This window comes from Mustela nigripes, chromosome 16, assembly GCF_022355385.1.
Source record: "Mustela nigripes isolate SB6536 chromosome 16, MUSNIG.SB6536, whole genome shotgun sequence".
NCBI lineage: Eukaryota > Metazoa > Chordata > Mammalia > Carnivora > Mustelidae > Mustela > Mustela nigripes.
Genome location: NC_081572.1, coordinates 59,881,307 through 59,908,217, shown reverse-complemented (window position 1 = coordinate 59,908,217; position 26,911 = coordinate 59,881,307). Strand labels below are relative to the sequence as shown.

Here is a 26,911-nt window from a genome sequence, read left to right as displayed (position 1 = left end):
GAATTAGGGAAGGGTGTTACTACATTAAAATCTTCACCCTTCACATAAATCATACTGGTAACCACGCACATCAACTCTGAAGTCCTGTCTAGAGAATGGAGGAAGGAGGAGATCAGACCTTTCAGTCTATTCTCTTTTGTAGAACTCATATTTTTTGCCAGGAATATGCAATACTTTCATAATTTAAAGAATTGTTTTAATGAAAAGTGCATAATGTTTTAGCCATACAGTGGAACACGGTGTAGGTTTCCAAGAACAAAGTAAGTTCTCTATGTGCAAGTCCATAAGGAAAGCTCCACTAAGGGCACCTGGGCGGCTCAGCCAGTTAAGTGTCTGACTCTTGATTTCGGCTCCAGTCATGATCTCAGGGTCATGGGCTCAAGCCCTTGGGTCCAGCTCTGCACTGGTCAGAGTTCACCTGGGAGCCTCTCCCTCTGCCCTCTCCCTCCCCCACCACATTTTCCCACACACGTGCTCTCTAAAATAAATCAATCTCTTAAAAAAAAAACTAAAAAAATTGTCTCCCTCACCCAAAAAAAGATGGCTACACCGTATTAGGTGAAAAATCAAGATTAAGAACAAAGCATCAAGATGGTACGTATTTAGGGGTCCTGGGTGGCTCGTTAAGCGTCTGCCTTTGGTTCAGGTCATGATCTCGAAGTCCTGGGATCAAGTCCCACATCGGGCTCCCTGCTCAGCCAGGACAGCCTGCTTCTTCCTCTTCCATTCCCCTGCTTGTGCTCTCTCTCAAATAAATAAATAAAATATTAAAATTTAAAAAAGGGGGAGGTAGTACATTTTTTAAAATAAAATGTGGGGTACAGTGACTTCAGAAGACAATTTGGCAGTTTCTTATCAAGTTAAACATACTCCTACCACACAATCATTAATCATACTCCTCGGAATTTATGCAAATGAACGGAAAACCTATGTGCACACAAAAACATGTACACAAATGTTGGCAGCAGCTTCATTCATGGTCCTTAAAAACTGGAAACACCACGAGAGCCTTCAGCATGGAAATGGGACAGGCAAACTGATCCAAAGAAATACACACAGCAGGAGGGTATACAAGGGAATGACACTCACTGACAAAAAGGAATGGGCTACTAATTCACACACCCGCGTGGACGAATTTAAAATACACACCACTAAGTCAAAGAAGCCAGACCCTAAAAGCTGCATATGATATTCTGGAAAAGGCAAACTACAGGAACAGAAAACAGATCAGTGTTTGCCAGGACAGGTGGAGTGGGGAGTGACTGCAATGGGGACATCTGGGGGAATTTCAGGTAATACAACTAGTCTCGGGGTCCTGCAGTGGTGCACAGGAGACTCGACACACTTGTCACACCCACAGAAATGTTGATCTCAAAGAATAAACTGTGATGTATGCAAAATCAATTTGAAAAATCAACATGGACAGAATGAAGACTGTTACAAATAACTTTAACTGTATCACTAACGCGTGACAAAACCTCACTGAAGGGATGGCAGGGAAAGGAGAAGACCTAAGTAACACTAAATATCAAGGTTCTGACTCTATAAACTGGAAAAAGAAGGACAAGAACTGTGCATTAGAGCTAAGTTCTAGCAGGGAATCTGTTTCCCACAAGGGTATTTAGCAATTCTGGAACTGCTTTCACAGAAGTGGTAGGGGCTGGTTTCTCAGCGTCAGAGGGAGGAGCTAAAAAAAAAACCCAGAAGGGAAGGCCAGAAGGGACACCCAGCACCCTGGCACTTTCTTGGAGTCAGAACCATCAGGAGGAGGCTAGGTGTGGTCTGACCGAGACACAGACGGACAAAGAAACACTGCAGATGCACACACACCCAGGTGAGTGTAGGCACAGTGGGCCTACCTCCTACGAAGAACAACCCTCCAGGAGCAACAAGTGCCTCCAACGCCCAGACCTGGGTTTCTAGATATGTTTCACATTGGAAAGACGCTGATTCTCAGGCTGGGCTAGAGAAAATACAAGACAGGTCTGATGCATTCTAGAGTCATCAGGAAAGAAGGATGCTCAAAAATTTAAAAAATGAGTGCATGTCAGAGGAACACCAGACGACCTGAAAGAACTCTCAATGACCAACGCCGGAAAAATGTGAGAACAAAATAAATGACATAAGAAACAAAACACGTGCCAGTTCATTTTATGTGACAACGTTACCAGGCCACAGATATCTGATCAAACATTACTGCAGGTGTTTCTGTGAAGGTAGTTTTCAGGCAAGATCACAATTTAAATCAGTAAATTTTTTTATTTTTTAAAGATTTTACTCATTTATCTGACAGAGCACAAGGAGGGGAAGCAGCAGTGGGAGAAGGAGAAGCAGGCTCCCGCTGAACAGGGAGCCCAAGGCAGGGCTCAATCCCAGGACCCTGAGATCACGATTTGAGCCAAAGGCAGAGGCTCAACCAACTGAGCCACCCATGCGCCCCTAAATCAGTAAACTCTGAGTAAAGATGATCCCCCTCCATAAGGTGAGTGGGCCTTGGGACGCCTGGGTGGCTCAGTTGGTTAAGCAGCTGCCTTCGGCTCAGGTCATGATCCCAGCGTCCTGGGATCGAGTCCCACATCGGGCTCCTTGCTCTGCAGGGAGCCTGCTTCTCCCTCTGACTCTGCCTTCTACTCTGTCTGCCTGTGCTCGCTCTCTCTCTGACAAATAAATAAAAATAAAATCTTTAAAAAAAAAAAAAAAAAAAGGTGAGTGGGCCTCATCCAGACTGTTGAAGGCCTTAATGTTTCGAAGGCTGACGTCCCCTGTGAGGGCGTTCTGCCCTCCGGCTACCTTCGGAGCCCAACTGCAGCACCACGTCTTCCCCGGAGCTCCTGGCTACCCTGCAGATCCAGGACTAGTCAGCCTCTACGACTGCACACCATGACACATGGGATATACAGGTACAGACACACATATACGTCTCCATCCCATCGGCACCATTTCTCCAGAGAACCCTACTAATACAAATTTTAACCCAAAGTAGAAAATAAAATACACAAGTCTGTGGGGGACCTGGCTGGCTCAGTCAGTAGAACCTGTGACTCTTTATCTCAGGGTCAGGAGTTCGAGCCCCACACTGGATGTGGCACCAACTTAAAATTTCAACATGCACACACACACAGGTCTATACACAATACATGACTGAATTATCAAACAAATGGGGGAGAAGGGACAAGTCTTCCTGAGAGAAGAGTTCCGATAACATGAAGTAAATATTCTCTCTGACATGAGGTGGGGGGTCTAGTCCCTCCCTCCCCCATGAGTGTGGGCTGGACTTAGCAGCTTACAAACAAAAGGGTAGGAAAGGTGGAGAACTAACTTTACAGTGAGGAACCTGATCAACACTGCCTTACCCAAGTGACCAAAGTTCACACAACCGTTGCTGTCGTGTGGTCACCGTGGGCCACCGGGCTGATGTGACAGGAAGCGCACTGCATCTCTGCAGTTTTCTTTCCTAAAACCCACTACCCCATTCTAATCATGAGAAAAACATTAGAAAAAAACAATTTGAGGGACATTCTACAATATACCTAACCGGTATTCCTCAAAACTGTAAAAGCCACAAGAAACAGCACTCTGAGAACAGAAAACTCCCAGCACAGAGCTGCTTCCTAGAAGACCAGGAAGAACGCTGGCTAGATGCGAGGCGGCGTCCCAGACGGGCTCCTGGAGCAGAGAAATGGACGGCAGCAAAACCCAGGAGAAACTGAAGGGCGGACTCTAGGTAGTGACACCGTGTAAGCGCTGGTCCACTCGCTGCATCGGATGTACCACACTCACGTGAGACGTCAGCAGTGGGCGCCCGGCCACAGAGCGCACAGCCACTCTCTGTACTGTTGCTGCAAGTTTTCTATAAATCTGAAACTGTTCTAAAATTAAAAGTTTAGAGAAAGAAGAAAAAAGCCTATCACAGTGGTGCTCCCTCCCTGCCAGCCACGAACCACATGTCTCGGACCCCGAAGAGAACAGTAGGAAACACGGGGCTCACCCAGACACCTGCAAGAGTTAAAACAGAAACTAAATTGGACGACAGTTTTGTTCTGTTTCCACCAAGCAAATGCTAAAGGTAGAAGCAGCAGCAAGGGTATAATCCTAAGGGACAGATGTAGAAACAGCCAGAGAAGACACTGAAAAATACAGTACCTTCCAGGGGAACCACCACACCATCAAACAGCAGTGTGAAAAAAGACATCAGCATGTCCTAAAGTCCTGACCTCTAATGACAACATAAACTACGCCTTGCACCGCTAAGTAAGTAAATACATAAAATCCTCTATTTACCTAGAGTAAAAAAGGGAAGTAAAGTCTCAGGGTAACACCCCTCTCTACATAAGCCTGAAACAGACATTTTAGTTTTAGAATCCTCCAACACAAAAGATGAGGGACAAACCCAAAGTATCAGGTGAGGCCATGAACAATAGTAATTTGCCTCCTGAAAGTCACCAGGATTTCAGAATTTAACACACAACGTGCTATTATGTTAAAAAGCACTAGTCTTAGTAATAAGGCGACCTAGTTTGAAACCTATTGCTGCCACTTACTTGCTAAATGAATTTGGAAAAACAACTTCTTGGTCTTAGGCTAGGTTTCTTAATGGTAATCAAGCATTTAAAAGGAATATCAATGAACTCAACTCCAAAGAATATGATTTCCGCTAAAATTCTTAACACTAAAGATCCTTCCTTCCAGAATTTCATTTTACTATAAAGGCAAAATACAACAAAAAGAAAAATAATCAAATGTTAACAGAAGCTTTAAAGGGATGGCTGATATTTCTATCACATATATATATTTTTTCAAAATCTACATTAATCATGTTCATTTGTAAGTTCTTTTAAAACATACATATGACATTTTCCTCTAGACTATCTTGATTCAGGTTACCTAAGATTTATTCAAATGCATCTGACTCACCCTGAGAAAAGTAAAAAAACCAAAGGGACATATGACTGCAGAGATACCCTAGGACTTAAGTAGAAAGGGGTAACTGAATCAACTCACTTTTATATTCTCTATGTAGATCTAATTTAAATACTGTTAAAGACAGGCTCAGAGATTAATGGAATCTAGTTGTCTTGGTTTTGCTACTGTAAGTAAGTCAAACCTAGTTAGTTTCCTCTTCTGGAAAATGTGGTCAGCCACCTGGGTAGAAAGCCTAAGGGTAGGTAAGGTAGAACACCAGAGAAAAATCTTTGAAAACATAAAAAAAAAAAAAAAGACAAAGAAAAGCCAAAGGCTTGGGAGGCAGGGTATAACCTTTAATTTCTCTGGCAATTCATAAATTATTAAGAGTTGTGAAAACTAGGGATGACTGGGGGCCTCAGTGGGTTAAGCCACTGCCTTCAGCTCAGATCATGATCTCAGGGTCCTGGGATTGGGATCTGGGATCGGGATCTGGGATCGAGCCCCGCATGGGCCCTCTGCTCAGCGGGGAGCCTGCTTCTCCCGCCTCTGCCTGCCTCTCTGCCTGCTTGTGCTGGTGCGCGCTCTCTCTCTCTCTCTCTGACAAATAAATATCTTAAAAAAAAAAAAAAAAAGTTGTGAAAACTATGGCCATAGTAGATAGAACTGCCCATTAAAAAAATCGCTTTGAGAGAAATAATTTGAACCCTGCTGAAACACAGAAGATCCAAGAGTCCTTTGGTCAAAGCTACACTTGTAGAAAGGGCACCAATGTCTACACGAATGTGCTGGAAGAACCACTTCTAATTATTAACAATGTCTATAAAACTTTGCCTTCCCCACTAGAAAGGGGAGCCAGGGACCCTATCATGTATCCCTACAGCCAAGCACAGAGAAGGAATTAAACGTTTACTCAATGGAAGGATCTTGCTTTAGTTTCTACCTCACATGTCCTTGAGTCCTCAGGGAAACAAAATCGAGTATTCTAGCTCTAACTCATTCAATACCTACTACTCGGTTGCCTGCTACATTTCAGTGACCCTTCTAGGCATCTGTGTGGGCAGCTACCAGACAAAAGCGAGCGTCTCTGTGCCCAGTGCAGGCCGAGGGAAACACACACTGGGGATAAGGGCCGGGCTCTCCTGACGCGTGCTGGGAAACGTACAGGGCTATCGAATGCACGAAGGCAACACAGCTGTCGCTCACACCGGACTGAAAACCTCTGACCCGACTGCATTAACAGAATGCAGTCCCAGCGCCACCCCGCACCCTGTCCACAGCCGCCACACTCAAAGCCTGCGCCATTCACAGCAGGCCGATTCCTGGTCTGTGATGCGGGAAGCTGGAGGAAGGATCCAGAAGCTCATAAAAGCAATCGGAAAGGCACTTCACATGAACCTAGTATTACAAAGGCTGGGCTCAAATTTATGTCTTTTTAATTTAATTTCTCTAAAAACTCATCTTTATTGTTTTTCTAAGTACCATTACAAATAAATGAGAATTTTCCTTAGAGTTAGTCTTCCATCACAGATCATTTGAGCAGCACTGGTCCAACTCACTTTGACCACATCACTTCTCCCCTCCTCAAACAGAATAAAACTTTCAACATTTTAAAAATTTCCCACAAATACCAGCCTTTTCAGATATTGTTTTCCCACTAGATGAGTTTATCATATGCTCCAACCACACTGAATTGTTTTCAGTACAAACCTTCTGTCTTGCTTGCTCTTTTCCCTCAATGTTAAATACTTTCTCATTTATGTGTCATGAAACTTTATATATGCTTTAAAAGTCAAATGCCACCAACTCCTCAAAGCCTTCTACCAACCGGACAGGCAGAAGTAAGCATTCCCTGATGTTCTCCGATACCTCAAAGCAGCTCTCACAGGACTTTCTACAGAATACAAGTTTCTGGAACCTAAGAACAACACTGCATTCATCTGGCAACCCTACAGCACACAAAACGGGTCACCCAACTTGCCGAATGATGTTAAGACACAGCATTCTATATACGTATGCCTACGTATATACAGAGCATATGTACAAATGAACTTCACTCAAGAGATCAGAATACTCTGAAATTATACCAAACTAAGTGTGTCCACTTTTCTTAAATTGTCCAGAGTCTTAAGAAACTACTACTCTGGGAAGAGCTCAGGTTTCATCAGCAGACAGACCTGTTTCTGCTGCCCAGGTCCACCAGGGCTAGCTTGGGGAAATTACCAGATAGACTATAAACCTCAATTTCCTTACCTCAAAAAGGTGGTAACATTTACTTCAAACATTTGCTGTGAGACCTGAATGTGACCACCAGTGGAAAGTCCTGGGATCAGGAAGAGTATGTGACAAGCACTCAATGATTTGCTTCCTTTCTGCCCTCCTCTCTCTTAAATAAGTTACTATAGCAGTGAAGTGAGCAGGCTTAGGTCCTTTAAAGCTGTCTTAAATTACAAATTGCTGCCATCCCTTGAAAGATGTGTTCAGACTCTTTTCTTGGAAATTGTCAACAGGGTTAGCTGTCTCTCAGAAACACCTATGTGTTTCAAATTTGTCAACTTTAAATTGCAGCCCACCAACCAATTCTAATTACTATTTTTTTTCCTGATAAACAAAGGATTTTCTTAAAAGTATATAACCCAACACTCTTAAGAGAAGGGACATCCTGATTTTAATGCATCCAAATATAGCTCTTTTCCTAGGAAGCCTTCCCTGACCCCCCGCCCCCATTAATCTCTCTTTCTTCCACACCTTTGGGTTTACACATCCATCAACTTCTAAGTAACACCACACCTCAAGGGAGGGTTAGTTAGCACTTCGTCCTCACATCCCCCAGCATTTCTGAGCACAACTGCACAAAGGAGCTCCATAAATCAACTCGGATACCTTCCTTCCATTTTCCAAATGGCAGCACAAGATGTTTAAATAAGGGTTATTTAAAATTAAGATGGAATTTCTATCTCAAACTGTATTTCAACTTCCCGTTCTCTCAAAGTGTTAATGCAGCAATTATACTGTTGCTTGCAACTATGAATAGTAAGTTTAAAATGGGAGTTCTCATGAAAAAACATTGATAAAAATGCTTTGGCGACAAGTGACATTTTAAAAACTTTTTATTTTGAAGTACAGATCTATAGGACAACAGAAAACACGGTACAGAAAGGCCTCCTCTACCCTTTACCCAGTTCTTCCCCAGTGCTGACATCCTACATCACTTGGTAGATCAAAAGGAAGAAAATGGCGTGGATACAACCCATACACTGTATGTAGATTTCACACTCAGTGTTTCTACAGCTCTATGCAATTTTATCACATTTGCAGATCTGTGTAACCACTACAAGATACCACCAAGATCCCTCAGACTCCCACACACCACTATCGTCCCAATTCCCTGAACACCACCAGCAATCCATTCTCTAGCTCCATAATTGCATCATTTCAAGAATTCTATACAGGTATCAAGACCACTCAGTTTGGGAAAGCACCGTCTCTTCAAAGAATGGTGGTGAGAAACCTGGATATCCGCATGCAGAAGATAGAAGTGAACCCTCATCTTATACCAGGTACAAGATGAACAGACGATCTCGCGTTAAGACCTAAAACTACAGAACCACTGGAAGAGCGCACAGGACAAACGCCTGATGGCACCAGGCGACGGTCTCCTGGCTACAGCACCAAAGGCACAGACAATACAAGCAGAAACAGACAAATGGAGCACCCAACTCGAAGACTTTCGTATGCCAAAGGACACAATCCAGAGTGAAAGACAACCTACAGAATGGGAGAATACTCGCAAATCATATTTATTACCTAAAAAGGACTAATATCCTGAGTACATAAAGAACTCATACAACTTGACGAAAAATCAAATAACCTGGTTAAAAATTGGTAGAGACCGGATAATGACAAGTGTCGGCAAGGATGTGGAGAATGTGGAACCCTTGTGCACTGTGGCGGGAACGTAAAACGGTGTTACCACAAGGGAAAATATGGAGGTTCCTCAAAAACATTAAAAACGGAACCGCTCAGGGGCGCCTGGGTGGCTCAGTGGGTTAAGCCGCTGCCTTCGGTTCAGGTCATGATCTCAGGGTCCTGGGATCGAGTCCCGCATCGGGCTCTCTGCTCAGCAGGGAGCCTGCTTCCTTCTCTCTCTCTCTGCCTACCTCTCAGTGTACTTGTAATTTCTCTCTGTCAAATAAATAAATAAAATCTTAAAAAAAAAAACAAAAAAACAAAAAACGGAACCGCTCAATGTAGGTTCAACAACTGTGACACAGGCGCCCCTCACTGGGTGTGCACTGATCATTAGGGGAGAGGCACGGCGCATGTGGGGGGCAGAGAGTGTACGAGAAATCTCTGTAGTGTTTGCTCAATTTTGCTGTGAACCTGAACTATTCTAAAAATAAAGTCTATTTAAAAAAAAAAAAAAAAAAACACCCAGAACTACCATATGATCCAGCAATCCCCCTTCTGGATTTATACCCCCAAAAACTGAAAGCAGGATCTCAAAAAGGTATTTACACACCCATGTTCACAGCAGCAATAACCACAAGAGGCTAGAGGTGGAGGTGAGCCAGCGGCATGCCTACGCATGAATGGAGAAACACCACAAGGCAGACGCTTGAGACGGAACACGACATAGCTTTAAAACGGAAGGACCCCGTGTCTGAGGCTACAGTTCGGATGACCCTCTAGAGCGTCACAGTCAGTGAACAAGCCAGCCAGAAAACACCAATACTGTAAGATTCCACTGACAGGAGGTAAAGTTATTAAATTAGAAACAAAAAGTAAAATGGTTACAAGCGAGGGGCAAGAGGGAAGGGGAAAGGAAAGGGACAGTTGTTCAATGGGTGATCAGCTTCAGTTTTTCAAGATAAAAAAGTTCTGCAGATCTGGTTCCACAACTGTGTGAATGTACTTAACACTACTGAAGTGGACACTTAAAAATAGTTAAGATGGCCAATTTTGCGGTTTTTTACCACAATAAAAAACATTTAATGTAAATGGAATCATTTGGTATTGTAACCTTGTGAGATGAGCTCTTCTTCACCTGGCAGAACTCCCCCCAAGAGTATCCCGCGAGTTTTGTCACCAGTCGTTGTTTCTCTGCCCACTGGGACGTGGGCTCCACAGGACGGACACACTGCGGTCTATGCACCCCCCGAAGGCTATCTGGGTCATCTGCAGTTTCAGCTCTACTAAAGCCACTACAACCGTTCACAGGTTTTTACAAGGACGTAAGTTTCATTTCTCTAAATGCCCAAACGTGCACCTGATGGGCGCTCAGTTGTACAAGAAGCTGCAAACGGTCTTCCCCAGCGGCCGCTCTGTTTCACGTCCCCTGCCCCCCGACAAATGTAGGAGACCAAGTTCCTCTGCACCCACTGAACAGCATTTGGTGTTTCTTTACTTTTTTTTTAAATTTTAGCTATTCTAGTAGGTATGTAGTGACAACTTAGTGTGGTTTAAACGTGCACTTCCCTGATGTCTAATAATGTGAACCATCTTCTCATCTACCCATGTGCCACCTGAAATGCCTGTTCATACCTCTTGCTCATTTTCTAAAAGGACTGTTCTTCTTTGTTGCTGACTTTGGAGAGTTCTTTACATACTCTAGCAGCAACCCTTGCCAGATATTTAATGTGCAAATATATTCTTCCTGTCTGTAGCTCACCTTGTCATTTGTCTCTCACAAACCTAAGTTTTTTCATGTTGGTGATGCCCAGTTTACCAATATTCCTCTTTTTAAAAAAAAAAAAAAAAAAAAAAAAGATTTTATTTGTCGGGGCGGGGCAAGGCAGGGGGAGGAGCAGGCAGAGGGAGAAGCAGACTCCCCGCTGAGCAGGGCTCCATCCCAGGACCCCAGGATCATGACCTGAGCCAAAGGCAGACCCTTAACCAATCGAGCCACCCAGACAACCCACCAACAGTCCTCTTAAAGATCTTGCTCTCAACGCTGTGCATGGAAACTCTCCACCTAGCACCCCACTGTCTTGAAACCGAAACTCTAATACATACACGAGACATAAGAATAAGAAAATGACTACACGCACCGTTAAAACGTGAGCACACTCAGAAGCAAATCCACAGGATGCCTCCTAACATAACGGACACTTAGGAAAAAGTCCTAAATGTGATTTACTGTTCTTTAAAAGCAATGCTTACTTTACAAGATTAAACCAAAAACAGCTTTAAAAATGTTTACTGCCAGGTAAAAATTTAAATAGGTTCTTTGTTGTTTACACTTTTTTAAACAGACCCTAACCAATGGGAATATGGACAAGAAAGCTGGAGAGAAGTCAAGAAGGAGCAAATGCAGCTTTTCTAAGTTATTAGATGCTCACAGAAAGCATAAATAAAAGGAAAATTTCCTCTTACCAAGCTTAACTTTTCACATATCTTCTAGAACTGCACATCATAAAAAGAGGAATACATCTCTATAGCAACAACAGAAAGATACTGTAACTTCCCCAGCCCTTTCTCAGAGTGCCAGAATCAGACACGGGAACAGCACTGATAAAAATCTCTGACTTACCTCAAAAAGGCTAATACTACCACCGTGCATTAGGGGGAAAAATTTCTAACGCAGTATTTTAACATGCATGTATCTTATTTCCTAAAGAGGCGTTTAATTCTTATACTCCCATCTGTTCCCTGGGAGGCAATAATTTGCAAAATGTTTGTTTTTCCTATCTGTACTTTACTGTACCTGGACAATGCCATCAACCAGATATAACACACCATGTTTACCTTGTTAGACTGTTTCCATACGCATATTCTGTGCCTTTTCTCTGAGAAGTTATTTCCTACAAACATGGTATTAAACAGAACTTTGGAGTCATTATTTCATGTTTCAAATTCTAGCAAAAATATTTCTCAATAATTAAGAAAGGCAAAATTTTTACTCCTGAATGAAACTGGGTATGTTAAAACAAAAGAACACTTGACATCTACTTGCTTGAAGCAAGAACACATTCACACCACAGTTAACCATAAAATTAGTGTGCCCCCCCTCCAAAGAAAACAGAAGAGGAAGAAGAATTTGCATTGAAGGACCCAAAACCAAAACCAAATAATCCAAGGACTGAAACTCACACTGATCATGTAAACGAATACTCCACCTGAGGAAAGGAAATCAAAAAGCAGCAACACAGAGACTGTCAACCAATTCCCAGGTTTCCCCACACAGGACCCTGCTCTACTAAGGCTCAATGCATCTTCGCGTCAGGATCACGTGCACAAGCATCACCAAACACAAGGTGTATTTACACAGAAACTACATAATAAAACCACAGACTCTGGTGGTATGTTACAGCAAATGCAGAAGACTATTATACTAACATCTACAGATAATATAATTTGCTTCAACTTTTAATATGCTCAGCAACATTTCAGGAACTAAGATCATCCATTACAAAAGACTAATGGACTATGTTTCATTCTGAGGTAGTTTATAGGAAATTAAACTACTATTGTTTATAAAAAAACTAAATTTCATTGTATTATCAAAAATAGTCACTGAATGACAGAAATTATTACTTAAAAATCACTGACTCCCTAATGTTCAGAAAATTCACTTACTCACTGAAATATTAAGACTTTCCTCCATTGGGGTGTCTGGGTGGCTCAGTCGGTTTAAGCATCTGCCTTTGGCTCAGGTCATGATCCTGGGGTCGTGGGATGCAGCAGTGAGTGGGCTTCGCCCTCTCCCTCCTCTGCCTGCACTCTCTCTCATTCACTCTCTCTTTCCCTCTCTAATAAATAAAATCTTTTAAAAAAAAATTAAGGCAGACTTTCCCCCAGTTTCACTGAGATGCAATGGACATCTAACACCGTACTTTTAAGGCATACAGCATAATGACTCGATGTGTGTGCATACAGCAAAATAAGACTGAGAGTCTGGGCCATCACACATCACACACACAATTCCTGCACTACAGGGGATGTGGTAAATGATTGAACACCCCTCCCTCAATCACACTGTTTCACTTATGCTTTTTTTCTGACAGCATAAAAGATGTGGCAGCTCCACTATTTCCATAATACAAGAATTCACTTCTGGATATAAAAATTCCCAGACTGTTAAACATTTAGGAGTATGATGCAATATAAATTTACTTTCAGACTTCCCCTCCATTTCCATATTTTTAAACATTTTCTTCCATATGAGTTAAACAACTATTAAGAACATTAATAATTAGGAGGCACCTTAATGGATTCAGTTGATAGAGCTTCCTGATCTTAGGACTGTCAGTCTGAACCCCATGTTGGGTGTAGAGATTCCCTAAACACATTTTTTTAATCTTAAATATATATATATATTAACAGCATCTAATAAAGGGGGGAGGGTTGCTGAGCAGCTCAGTTGGTTAAGTAACCAAGTCCTTCTCCTGGCTCAGATCATGATCTCCCGGTAGGTCCTACCATCAACCATGTCAAGCTCCGCCCCTAGTGGGGAGTCGGCCCCCCCCCCCCCCGCCACCTAGTCCCCCCCAAACTCCCCTCACCCGTTGCTGTACACAATCTGAAATGCACATGCACTCTCTCTAAAATAAATAACATATTTTTTAAAAATCCATTGAGGGGCACCTGGGCGTCTCAGCTGGTGGAGCATCCAAGTCTGGAATCCGCTCTCGTCTTGATCTTGGGGTTGCTCAAGTTCAAACCCTGTCCTGGGCTCCACAATGGACATGGAGCCGACTTAAAAATATGTATGTGTGTGTGTCTGTGTGTGTGTGCATGTGTGCATCTGTATAAAACATCGTGTTCATCACAGAATCTTCCACCACTAGAGTATTCCTGTCAATTTCTGCTTGTTTTAAATCGTTAATGAAATTGTATGTTAGAGTGCCAATATATTCTAGAAAGGCCAAGAAATATTAAATCTTTCAAACACCTCCTTTTAAGTGTATTCTTTGAATATCCTACCAAGCCCAGGACTGCTAATGAAACAGCACAGCACAAAACCAGGAACTGCAGGGAGCGTGGCAGGGGAAAGTGCTCAGAGTACCCACCACAGTACGGCTCTGAACCCCCCGCTTCACAGCCACCTACAGAACTCCTTTCAAAAGTGGATTATCCTGAGCATCAAGATATGTAGACTCTTTGGGCATGAGACCAGGAATCTGTGTTTCCCCAAGTGATTCCACTGCACATCAAGCCTAAGAAACACTTAACAAACTCAGCCCAACAACCTACTTTATAAGGGTAGTCAAGGAGATGAAGATTTGGGAGTCATCCGGATTACTTTAAAATACACAATCAAAATTTCTACAGTAAAAGATGCATAATTATTTCATTGTTATTGTATAAAAAAATTCTTCCTAGTTCTGGAATGACAGGTGCCTACAAGACCCTAACTCTTAAAAATCTATTCCCCCAATGTTTAAAAAAAAACCTCAAGTCATCTTTAAAAAAGGGGGGGAGAGGAGGCAAAAACTTCCTTGTATTCCTTATAAATGCTTGCCATATCATAAAATTGAGTACAGTAAGAGTAGAGAGCAAGTCCAATCAGTCCAAAGGGCGCCTGGGTGGCTCAGTTGGTTAAGCAATGGCTCTCGATCTCAGGGTCATGAGTTCAAGCCTCACAACCGGCTCCACGCTGCGGTGTGTGGAGCCTACTTTTTAAAAAAAATAAATAAATAATGTTTCTAAGTCCACAACTAGTCCAAAATTTTTCTCATAGCTAACCACCAACACCAAAAGCTCAGCCCTACTTTCAGCTTAACTCCCTGATTCTGCACTGTTGGCCTTAAGCACACAACGGCTACAATGTTTTCTCATCATTACTTTAGGAAGGAAGACCCCTTAGATTTTAATGTGTAGTATTTTGTACAACACATTTTATTAAGATAGAAACATTTCCACAATCATTCTGGTAGTTACTGGATAAATTAACTCTGAATATTAAAATTTATAAAATACTATTTCATGTTTGTGGTAATTACTGTTCCCTGGGAGGCAATACAGCCAATTAAAAACAACAAAGACAAAAATAAAACAAATAAATAATAAGCAAATAAATGCAAACAACAAAGTCTGCAAAATAAGAAGGCCCGCAATTTGAATGCACCTGGACCACGCACTTATTCCTACCCCTCGACTCTAAGCACGTGACTCAACCTCTGGAAGCCACCATTTCCTTATCAGGAGGATTAAATGAGATAATCATGGTGAAGCATGCCACAAGAGTGCCCAGCACCGGCTACTCCTCAGGAAAGGTATGTACACATGAAAGAGATACAAGAAAGTCTCTGAAAAGGCACCCAGGAATACCACTGACTGCTGGGTCTGAGCACAGAACCTGGGGCCCTCCGGGGGAGTGGAAAGACTACACCATTTTGTGCTCTGTATTTTTAACCAGTGCACGTAATACTTTCCCGAGAAATAAAACAATTCTGAAGTACCTGTGACGGGTCAGATTTCTCAGCGTTGAGGAGCAGGCTCTGCTGCTGAACCCTGGAAGGAGCCAGAGTCTAAGAATACCCACAAAGAAACACATGGCCTATCTGATTTCCAGCGCCTGTCAGGTGATCTCATTTGCTTCACAACAGCCACCATGATCTTAACCAAACAACCCTAAACAAGGGATTTTTCAGACTGGGTTGGTTTTAATCCCTCAGGGGACACTGGCAACAGAGACAGGTCTGGCTGTCACAACCAAAGGGGTGTACTACTACTGGCACCTGGTGGGTAGAGGCCAAGAATGCTGCTAAGCATTCTGGAAGGCACAGTATCTGCCCCAAATGTCAGCAGTCCTGAGTCGGAGGTCTGCTACCAAAGGAACCAGGCTCCTAACCCCAGTTCCCAACCAAACAGACACACAGAGTAAAATGTCCCCTCAAGTGATGCGTGATGAATTCCAACCGTGACAGGTCAGCCTCATAAAGCTAACCAGCACCGCCACTGCTAATTATGCCTCTGAAATCCCAGCAGCTAGAACGGCTTCTAGGTTCGTCTTCCAAACTCCACTCATTTCAAGACTTTAAAGCATTTATCACTAAGCCTGTCAAAGTTCACGCTCAATGACTTTAAGAGATGACCGTTCTTTCCCGTTTCCAAATGACATTTGAGGAGCCACAAGCTCAAACGATGCCCTACTGATACAACAGGGCCTTGGCGCTAGCAAGTCGTTCTCACGTCTTTCCAGAGACCGTGATATTCTGACGTTTCACTTAATACACTGTCTTGGCATACTGTTTTGTCCATGTTAATTAAAATCCTCCAAATGCTGAAGAAATTAGGAAGAGTCCGTTGTTTCTGATCAAGAAGACAAGAAAAATTAATCAGCAGTTCAGCAACTTTATAAGGAGGCTTGGAAAACGACACACCATAAATTCTCCCCTCTTTAACCGCCCTTATCACAAAGTCCACCACTGTGGCGCGGCTGGCTCCGTCCGAGGAGCGTGCGGGAGTCCTGATCTCCCGGTTGCTGGTTTGGGTCCCATGGGAGGCCTAGGGATTACTTAACAATAAAATCTTTAAAAAGAGTCAACCACAAATGAAGAACTTTGGAAAATATTTTATCAACATTTGGGATTCGTCTTGCCAAAAAGTGCAAAACTGAACCGAGAGGACACCGATCTCTAGCGTTGAGCAGGAACGTCCCTCTGCGGACACTGTTGATCACACTTTACTGTCCTGGTAACTGCCTGGCTTCTCGTGCCCCTTTTAAAGTGCATGTGCTCCCCGCCAGGCGGGCGCCAGACCCTGTCTTAACACACCCAGTATGCCCGCACTAACAGACCCTCAGGAAGGACCCCCCGCGAAGAGAAGCACACCCTGATCCTCCCTCCGAGACCAAACAGACACACCTACCACAACACATCCACAAAAACCCGAGGTGCGGCAGAGCTGCCCCGTCCCCCCGGAGTCCCTCCCCGTGCGCACCCACAACTTTGTCCCGGTCCAAACCTGCTGGTTCATGATCTAATAATAACCCTAACCCTGACACGGTCTCTACCAGCCCCTGACGACCTTCTTCTGGAGGCCACCGGGTGACTGAGGCAGCGGCGGCGGTCTCGGGGCGCCGGGGGAGCCGGGGGGACTCGGGGGGCTCCGGACGCGCCCCCTCCGTCCAGCCGGCCGCCGCTCGGCCGCTCCCCACGCCTGCAGCACGTGTGCCGGCATTGTGAGCCCGCGCACCCCCCGCGCACCCCGCGCACGCCCGGCCCAGTGCGCATGCCCCGCTCGCACCGTCCTGGCGGAGTCGGAGCCAACCCCCTAAAAAGTCCACCTGGAAGCCGCAAACGGCCGAGGCCGGGACGATGGGGGGAGGGGGCCGCGGGCCCCGCCGGGAGGCCGCCCCGGCCGCCGTCCCCGCCCGGCCCGAGCGCCGCGGCCCCCGGGGCTCAGCAGGCAGGCGCGGGGGGCCGCGGCGTTCACAGCACAAAGCCCGGGGCCGGCCCGCTCCCACCCTCCCCGGCGGGCGGGCGGGCGAGGCGGACGGCGGGAGCCGTGCCAGGCGAAGGCAGGCCGGGCGGCCCCGCGCACCCGCCCGCCCGCCGAACCCCGTGCGCCGCGGCCGCCCAGGCCGGCGCTTTTGTTGTCCGCCCCAACTCCGCGGCGCCGCGCGGCCGCCAGAAGTTTTGCGCGCCTCCCCTCCGCGGCCGGGCCGCCTCCCCTCACCCGCCCCGGCCCCGCCCGTCCCGGCCCGGCCCCCCGCGGCCCGCCGGCCCCGACGCCCCCCACCACCGGACGCCCCCCTCCCCACGCCCGCGGCACCTGAGCCCCGGGGCCCGCCCCTCCGGGCACCCGCAGCCCCTCCCCCGCAACGTCCTACCGGGTGGTGGGGGAGGGGGCGGGCGCCGGGCCCGGTGCCCGCGGCGGGGCTGCTTCCCCGCTCCCGACCCCCCTCCAGACGCCGGCCCAGCGCCGGGCCCGGCCGGAGGGGCGCCCCCGGCTCGCCCGCGGCCCGCCCGCCCCGGAGGAGGGAGTACTCGGCGGCCGCCGCTCCCCGCGGCCCGGTCCGGCCGGAGCCCCACCGCCAGCCCGCGCTCACCTGCCAGCTGTCTCCGCAGCAGCAGCGCCGACTGCAGCTCCGTCATCCTCCCGCCGAGGGCCCGGGCCGGCGCCGGGGCTTCCGGGAGGCCGAGGGCGGGCTGCGGCGGCGCCGGGAGCCGGAGGTGCTGAGGAGCGCGGGCCCCCGCGACGGGAGCGCCGGAGCCGGGGCAGGCCGGGCCGGGGCGGCGGGAGCAGCGCCTCGCTGCCGGCGCGGGTCCGCTCGGCTCGGCTTCGCACAGCGCCTCACGCCCGGAAGGGGAGGGCGCCCGGGCGGCCGCGGCGCGCACTGGGACTCCGCTCGCCCGCTTCCCTCTTCAGCCCGCCCGTCGGCCCCGCCGGTGCCTTCCCCCCGCCACTGCCTCACTGCACGCAGGGCCGCTCCGCGCAGGCGCGCTGGGGCTGCCCACCTCGACTCGGTCCGCCCGCAAGTCCGACCCCTCGGCGGCCCGGCCCCGCCTCCGGCGACGGAACCCCGCCCCCCCCGCGCGCCGCCGCCTGGCCGCCGCCATCTTGAGGAGGTCCGGCGCGGCCGAACCCCCCCCACCGCCCCGCGGACGCCATGACGGGGAGGTTTCGGAGCGCCCGGACGTCACCCCCCGGGTGGCGGCAGGTAGGCGGGAGCGCCGGGGCCGACGAGAGCGGCGGCCGGTCGGTCGGTCGAGCCGAGCTTGGCCCCGCTGTACACCGCTTTAAGTGGACTCCAAACGGGCTGCCCGTGCGCTGCTAGTTCACGTTACAGAAGGCGCGGAGACTCCGGGGGCGCAGGGCCTCGCGGCGACCGACACACGGAGCGACCCCGGGGCAGGGGCAGTGCGGAGAGGCCGACTCCGGCCCGTGCGGTTCAAAACGCGGTGCAGGGGGCGCCTGCGGGGCGGAGATGCGGGGCGCCCCCTGTCCCCGCGGCGCCCCGGGCCGGAAACCGCGAGGGCGCCGGCGCGCACCTGTTCCCTCCGGACGCCGGTCCAGGCCGCCCGACGCCGCCGCGGGCGCGGGAAGGACGCGGGCAAGTGCGGCCCCCGCCCACCCAGAGCGCCTTGAGTCCCGCGAGACCCCCGCGAGACCGCGCGCGGGGAACGCTAGGCGACCTCGCAGATCCCGGCGCGTGAGGCCGGACGGGCCCCCAGCGCGCTCGAAGGTGTCTGCGTGGAGGCGGCGAGCCGCCCGGGACGGCCCGGGTCTGGGATCGCTTGGGCGGCGCTCCGGAGGGCGGCCGCCCCGGCTGGAGGAAAGCAGGCCTCTGGGGGCCCTGCAGCTGCTCCCGCTGAACAAGCAGCCCCGCTTTCTGCGCGGGACGCCTCCCTTTTAAAACTTTGGTTTTAGGGAAGCAGCCAGTGCGCAGAGTTCGTCATCACTGCGTCCGGGCGCTTGGAGATGCCCTCTCCGCCCCGAAATCCTGCTGCCCCTGCCGACCCCCGTCCGGCTCAAAGCCCCTTCTTCTGGGAGCTACGTCCATTTACTCCGCATAATCCTCGATAATGCTGTTCCTGACTTGGCCGTTTCAGACCCTCTGTGCTCCTGCTGCATCAGATGACGGTTTAACTGTATGTTACCTTCCGCCAGTCATTCCCCTAATATCATTAAATCGTCACATTATATCAATCGGTAGTTTTTATGTTAATAGTTGTTAGGTCAAGAGAAATTTGTACACTTTTGTGACTTTGTAAATGTTGACTGTAATGGTTTATAATTGCATTTGTTCCTTAACACAGACTTTTTTTTTTTTTTTTTGGCCTAGAGTTTCTGATGATACCTTGTTTTCCTTGCAGTGTCTGGAGTATAATCAATATCCTTACCTTCCCCATCCTACTCCACCCCCCGTTATTGTATTCTATCAAGCCCTTTTTCTTAGAAATCTCCTTCCATGAAGGCTGTGCACACCCTCTTATCAGGCCTGGTTGTCTTGAGCCATGCCTGCCATAAGGACGTCTTCTAGGGTTCCCCCGGACCACTCTCCTGGGCTCCATCTACATCATCCCATATCTCAAGCATAATAATTCTTTGTGTATTCTTTCCTTTTGCTGGAGCATATTATTAGATCATTCTGAGACATATGTATGGGGCAAATTTTCTAAGTCCTTCTATGTCCAAAAATGTCAAAGTTTTAAACATCTAAAACTTAATGCCAGCTTAGCTGGGTATAGAATTTTATGTTTAAAATCATGTTTTTTCTTCAGAAATATTAAATTATTGATCCATGTCTTTTGGCATTCCGCGATGCTGTTAATTCTTATTCCGTGGTAGATGATCTATTTTTTTTTCTTGGATATTTGTTGCATTCTCTTATTACATCTAGTATTTTAAGATATGGTGATAGCATACCTTGGTATGTCTATAGGGTGCTCTCTTTTTGTAATTGTGCTCAGAGTGAATTTTGCGGTGAGACAATGGTTGTTTCATTTACATGTAGAGATGAACATAGGATAATGAGATAGTCTGCATTTACCTGCAGTATAAAAAAATATTTTAAAAAGCAATTGATAGGTGCCTGGGTGGCTCAGTCAGTTAAGCTTCTGCTTTTGGCCCAGGTCATAATCCTGGGGTCCTGGGATTGAGCCTTGCTTTGTGCTCCCTGCTCATCGGGGAGCCTGCTTCTCCCTCTCCCTCTGCCCCTCCTTGCTGCTCATGCTCTCTCTCTCTCTCTTTCTTGCTCTCTTGCTCTCTCTCTCTCTCTCTCAAAGAAACAAATAAAATCTTTAAAAAAAAAAAAAAAAGCAATTGAGGGGCACCTAGGTGGGTCAGTGGGTTAAGCCTCTGCCTTCGGCTCAGGTCATGATCTCAGCGTCCTGGGATCGAGCCCCGCATGGGGCTCTCTGCCCTCTTTGCCTGCTTCTCTGCCTACTTGTGATATCTCTCTCTCTGTGTCAAATAAATAAATAAAATATTTTTTTTAAATAGATTAAAAAAATTAAAAAGCAATTGATATTTGTATGTTGATCCAGACACCTCGCTAAGCTCTAATCACTTATCGATAGATTATTTTGATTTTCTACAAAAATAATATGTGTCCAAATAATGTCATTTCTATGTCTTTCTTTTGAAACATTGCTTCTCTTTGTTTCCTCTCCATGCAGGCTAGGATCTCCAGCAGAGTTGCCTAGAAGACATGGTAGTGGGCGCCCTTGTCTTCTTCCATTTTTAAAGGGACTATTTCAGTGTTTTGCTATTAAGTCTCACGCTGCAATTTGGTTTTTGGTTTGGTGGGGGGGTTGTTTGTTTATTTTGTTTGTTTTTTGGGAGGTTTTTTTGTTGTTTTTTGTTTTTTGTTTTGTAGATCCTTTTAACAGATTAAGGAAGTTCCCTGCCATACCTTGCTAATTTAGATTTATTCTTATAATAATCCCCAAATCTTTATCTCCTCTTTAGATCTTTCACCAGAAGCTGCTATTGGCACACTCCCCTAACATTGTATTCACTTACTTCGCAAGTGTTTGTTGAGCACCTGCTATAAGCTAAAGGTGGGTTTTAGGGGCATCTGGTGGTTCAGTTGGCTGAGTGTCTGACTCTTGATTTCCACTCAGGTCACAATGTCTGGGTTGTGAGGTTGAGCCCTGTGTCAGGCTCTGTTCTCAGCATGGAATCTGCTTGGGATTCTCTCCTCCCTCTACCCTTTCCACTCATGTGCGCGCTCTCTCTCTAAAATAAATAAATTAATAAAATATTTAATTAAAATAATAAATATGGGGGCACCTGGGTGACTCAGTGGGTTAAGCTTCTACCTTCAGCTCAGATCATGATCCCAGGGTCCTGGGATCGAGCCCCGCATCGGGCTCTCTGCTTAGCTGGGAGCCTGCTTCCCCCTCTCTCTCTGCCTACTTGTGATCTCTCTCTCTCTCTGTCAAATAAATAAAATTTTTTTAATTAATAAAATAATAAATGTGATTTTTAAGACAAGGTTTGGGAGTAAACTAGGCACATCATCTCAGATCCCTACTGTCATGGCACCAGTAACCAGTAGGAAAGAACAGTTGGTAAAAAAAACCTAAACAAATATTGAACAATTCAGCTTTGGATTACAATCAGGGATATGATGGAAATAAATAGGGTAAGTGAATGACTCAAGAAAAAGGGTCAATACTGGATAAGGTAGTCGGGGAAGTCCTCTCCCAAGAGAAGGTATTTGGACTGAGCTCTGCATTCCAAACAGGAGATAACAATTTGAGGATTCTGGGCAGGGGAAGCAGCTACTGTTCAGGCCCTCAGAGAGGTAAGAGGTCAGCTTGTCCAAAGGCTAGAAAGCTGAGCATGGGTGGGCTGGGTCCACTGGAGCCCAGTGAGGAGGGCCCCAAGAGAGGCAGGCAGGGACCATCTTGCAAGGGACCTTGCTGACCACAGCAGAGAGTCTGGATTTTAGCTCATTTGTGGTGGAAGCCTTGGCAGGGGTGTGATCTGATTTACATGGTCGAAATCTCCCTTGGTGCTTATAGAAAAGAGAAGAGTTTTCTGGAAGACCCGTTGGAAGCCTACTGCACAAGATGAGGCAAAAAAATGGGATGGCTCGAGCCAGGACAGGAGTGGGGATGGTAACAGGCGTGAGAAAGGGGATGGGGAATGGATTTGAGAAACATCCTGGGAGTAAGAAGGAAGGGCTTGCTGGCAGATTGAATGTAGGTGAATGAGAAAGACGATTCCTAGGTTTATGACTCCTGGAATAAATGAGCTGGTTTGAAAAAGACAGAAGGGAAAATGGGCTTTTGTGTGGGGTTATCTACTTGGAGGACGTCTGTTTTAGCCGTTTATTAGGCATCTAAGCAGAGATGTTGAATAAGCAGACACATACCTACACCTGGACTGCAGAGAAGAGAGAGACAAGGCCAAAGCTTCAAGATAACACATTGGGAGATAGCAGCATAGGCTTCCCAGGGAGAACGTGTAAGTGTGATAAGATTTTTTTTTTTCCTTAAGCCTAAAAATGAGCCCAGCCATCTGAGCACCTAGCCCTCTGAGGTCAGGTAGAGGAGGAGGAACTGGCAGTGGAGGCTGAGAATGTGGACAAAAGGAGAAAACCTCAGATGGGAGGACATGTTCCCAGGAGGAAGGAATGGTCAGCTGTCACATGCTGCTGAGAAGGATGTGGGCCAAGACGCGTACACTGAACCTTGAACCCAGGCACCTGTTGCTCGCCTGGACCGGAGAAGCTTTGTAGAGCACACTTGAGCGCCGTGGGCTGAAGGCTGAATGCAGTGAGAGGCTACGGTTCTCGGTGCTGAGGGCTTACACGCAGTTTGTGGTCAGGAACTGAAAGCTCATAGATCCAGCTCAGTAGTACTTTTTTCTGGTGATGCTCAAATGGTCGGGTGCACGTGGAGAAGGATGATCGGTGGGTGCCCCGATCTGTAAGTGGAGAGAGATGGAGACAGGCGAGTGCGTCGAGGGTATGTGAAGAAAGCGACTGTGTCTTGTCTGAATAGAGAGGGATGTGGAAACTGGAAGGAGCTGATCGGTAGCAGAGAAGTGACACCAACAATCAATGGAGTCTTAATGAGGTTGAAGAACGTGGTATAGTCACTAGACCAAACGAGCTGGGAGGACCGGAAATGCCGGTCATTGTGCGTGGCTTGGAATCCAGAATCTATTTAAGGTGTCAAGGCTGTGTCACGTGAAAGTGGGACAGGCTGGCTGGTGGGTGGGGCACGGCGGTCAAGGAGGGGACAGGCAGGAGTCCTGGGTAGGTCATTCCTGTGGGTCATGAAGTCCCCAGGACAGTGACTGCCGTGGGATGGAGAGGACGGCTGCGAGGCAGGGGCTAAAGTCATTGGTGAAGGGGTCCGTCAGGACTGGCAGTGGACCCACCAGATGGCATTGGCTTGGGAAGAGCTCAGGGTCAGGGAATAAAAAGGAGAAACATCTGGAAAGCAGCAATGGGGGCAGCAGAAGCTAGGTCTGCTGGCACGGGGACCAGCAGAGAGTCAGTGAAACAGCCTTCCTTTGGGAGGGTGAGGACACGGTCCTTATGTGAGGGGCGCCGTGCGCACCTCTGACCACGCGTCAGAAGCTCAGTGCTTCCTCTCCAGACCTCCATCACGAGCAATGGTGCCCACTCACCTTGGTCAGACACCGGATGGTCAGCCTTGGTGCCTCCCTCTCCCCACTAGAGTTGGCCAATCACCAAGGCCTAAATGTTCCCTCCTTCCTATTCCTGTGGACACTCCTGGATCCAAGCCTGTGGCCACTACCAGGGCCTCAGTGAGGGTCTCCTGGCCACTGGTCTTGACACTCTCTCCCCTCATCTAGTCTCTGCAGCCACAGAGAAACATCCAAAATGCAAACCTGCTGTTGTCTCATTCCGACTGGAAGCTCCGCAGTGGCCCTGTATGAGGCTTAGATCGAAGCTCCCGGAAACCATCTGCCCTCCCCTGGGGCTTCAGCTCCATCCTGAATCTCTCCTCCTCGGCCTCTTGTGAACACTCTCCACCCCAGACAGCACTTTTCTCCGTCCTCTGAAAAGTCAAACTGTTTGAGTTCTGTTTATTGTTTCTTTGCATGTTTGTTTTTGGCACCTTTGCTATAGCAATGGCCCAGAATATTCTTTCCTATGTCCGCCTGGCACCTGGCGGACTCCTGCTAATTCATTATTCAGGTCGTTGAACCAATTCCCTCCTTTCTCATTCTCAAAAGTAATCTTACTTTCTGCTTCCCATGCCCAGCGTATACACCATCTCGTGTTCCAGCACTGTCGTGCACATCATGGTGTTTTTCCTATTCATGTGTCTGTAAGCCTTGTGACGGCAGTTTTCTTCTCTGTCCTCAGAACTCAAAGCAACGATGCATGGTGGGCACTCGGCAAATATCTGTTGAGTGAATAAGTCTACTCCATTAAATTAATAACAGGATAATCTTTCAAAATTACTCTAGGCTGATGCTTATTAAATCCGGCACAGAGTGGTGTGGCAAGGTGTTCTTAAAGCTGCAGAAGAAGCCTCTCTTGGGTTGTTAGTCTGGTTCATTTTTTTGAGATTAGCGAGTAAACAGCCCTTAAAGCTAACCCTATAACTGTACAGACTTGTGTCAGGAAAGAAGAAAGACAGAACACTTCACAAGCTAAGCATCTACTGGAAAAGTCAGAAAAGCAAAGTAAGCCCCAAGAATGGCATCGAGGCCTCTGGACAGCCCACGTACAAAACATGTGCAGCGGGACCCCTACCTCACGCCACATGTGAAAATGACCTCGAAATGGATCAGGCGTGTAAAGACAAGGGCTGAAACTAGAAAACACTGAGGGAGATCTTTGTGACCTAAGGTGAGGCCGTGTTTTCCTAGACGCCACAAGCAACAAAAGAAAGAGTCGATACATTGGACTCACCCAGACTGAAAACTTTGTGCTTCACAGGACACCAGTAAGAAAATGAGAAGAGAATGCGAGGCACATGAGAAAAGCTTCACAAATCACCTATCCACTCAAGGACTCATGTTTAAAATATGTCAAGAGCTCCTACAACTCAATAAAAAGACAAATAACTGATTTAAAATGAGCAAAAGATCTGAACCGGCATTTCTCCCCAGGAGACAGACTAATGGCCGATAAGCCCTTTGAAAGGACCTCCACATTACTAGCCTTCAGAGAAACAGGATGGCTCACATCCCCCAGTGGGTAGAAAAGTACTAATGAGTGTTCCCGAGGATATGGGGAGACTGGAACCTTCATAAGTGGTTAGCAGAAGTGTGAAATGGGGACACCTGGGTGGCTTAGTGAGTTAAAGCCTCTGCCTTCAGCTCAGGTTATGATCCCAGGGTCCTGGGATGGAGCCCCACCTGCTTCCTCTCTCTCTCTCTCTGCCAGCCACTCTGCCTACTTGTGATCTCTCTCTCTGTGTCAAATAAATAAACTGTGTAAAAAAAAAAGTGTGAAATGGTACAGCCACGGTGGGAAACAGGCTGAGACTCAGAAAGTTCAGTACAGAATTTCCATACAACTCAGCAGCTCCACTCCTAGGCATAGCCCAAGAGAAATGAAAACATGTTCACACAAAACCTTGTACAGGAATGTTCATGGCATCATTACTCGTAATAGTGAAAAGGTGGAAACAATTCGTATATCAACCTAACGAGCGGGTAAGACCTATGCTGGAATATTGTACAGCCATAGAAAAGGACAAAGCACTGATACACGCCCCAGCAGGCATGAACCTGGAAGACATTACTCTAACTAAAAGAAGCCAGACACAGGTGATTCTGTTCACATGAAATGCCCAGAATAAGCAAATCCATAGAGGCAGAAAGTAAATGAGTCGTTGCCTTCGGACGGGGTTGGAGGGTGGGTATGGAGAGGAACAGCTAATGGGCACAGAATTCTTTTTAGAAAGATGACAGTGTCTTAAAGTAAATTGTGGTGATAGCTGTACGAGTCTGTGAGCACACTAACAACCCCTGGGTTATGCATATTTTTCCGGGTGAACTGTATGAAATTATGGAATTTATACCTTAATAAAGCTGTTATAAAAATATACGCAAAGAAATGGGGAACGTGTCAGAACCAAGAGTACAAGAAAGAAAAGGGAAGCAACAGGAAAACCAGTAAAGACCAATAACAAGGCCAACAGACAGTGCTGATGATGTCAACAAGACTCCGGCAAACTTGACCAAGAAAAGAGAAAGCACTAGGGCGCCTGGGTGGGGCAGTCAGTGGACCATTCGACTCCTGGCTCCGCTCCTGTCATGATGTCAGAGCCGTGGGGTTGAGTCCCGTGTCAGGCTCTGCACAGAGCGTGGAGTCTGCTTGGGATGCTTCCTCCGCAGCCCTCTGCCCCTCCCCACTCCGCTGGCCCGCGCTCACTCTCGCGCTCACTCTCTACAGCAAAAATAAGTAAACTAAAGCCTGCCGGGGTTCACATTCTACTGGGGCTTGACAGTCGATCAGTCAGCCAAAGATCCTTGCAGCTACTGACAAGTGCTGTGAGGAAAGTAAGATGGGGTATCACGGAAGGCTGCCTGGAGACGACCCCAGCCAAGGAAATCATGGAGGGCTTCTCCGAGGCGGTGACATCTAAGAGGAGGCAGCAGCGAGAAGTTGTGG

At 47.3% G+C, this 26,911-nt stretch overlaps 1 protein-coding gene across 1 annotated transcript in view; it reads right to left on the bottom strand.

The window, feature by feature from the left end:
* UBE2G1 (ubiquitin conjugating enzyme E2 G1) overlaps nucleotides 1-18,410 on the bottom strand; it is a 98,078-nt gene extending 79,668 nt beyond the window's left edge. Inside the window, 4 exon segments of the mRNA XM_059378600.1 lie at nucleotides 17,900-17,953; nucleotides 17,956-18,043; nucleotides 18,045-18,211; nucleotides 18,266-18,410. Coding sequence (XP_059234583.1) covers nucleotides 17,900-17,953; nucleotides 17,956-18,043; nucleotides 18,045-18,211; nucleotides 18,266-18,410 — 454 coding nt within the window.
* Between the last annotated feature and the right edge of the window lie 8,501 nt (nucleotides 18,411-26,911).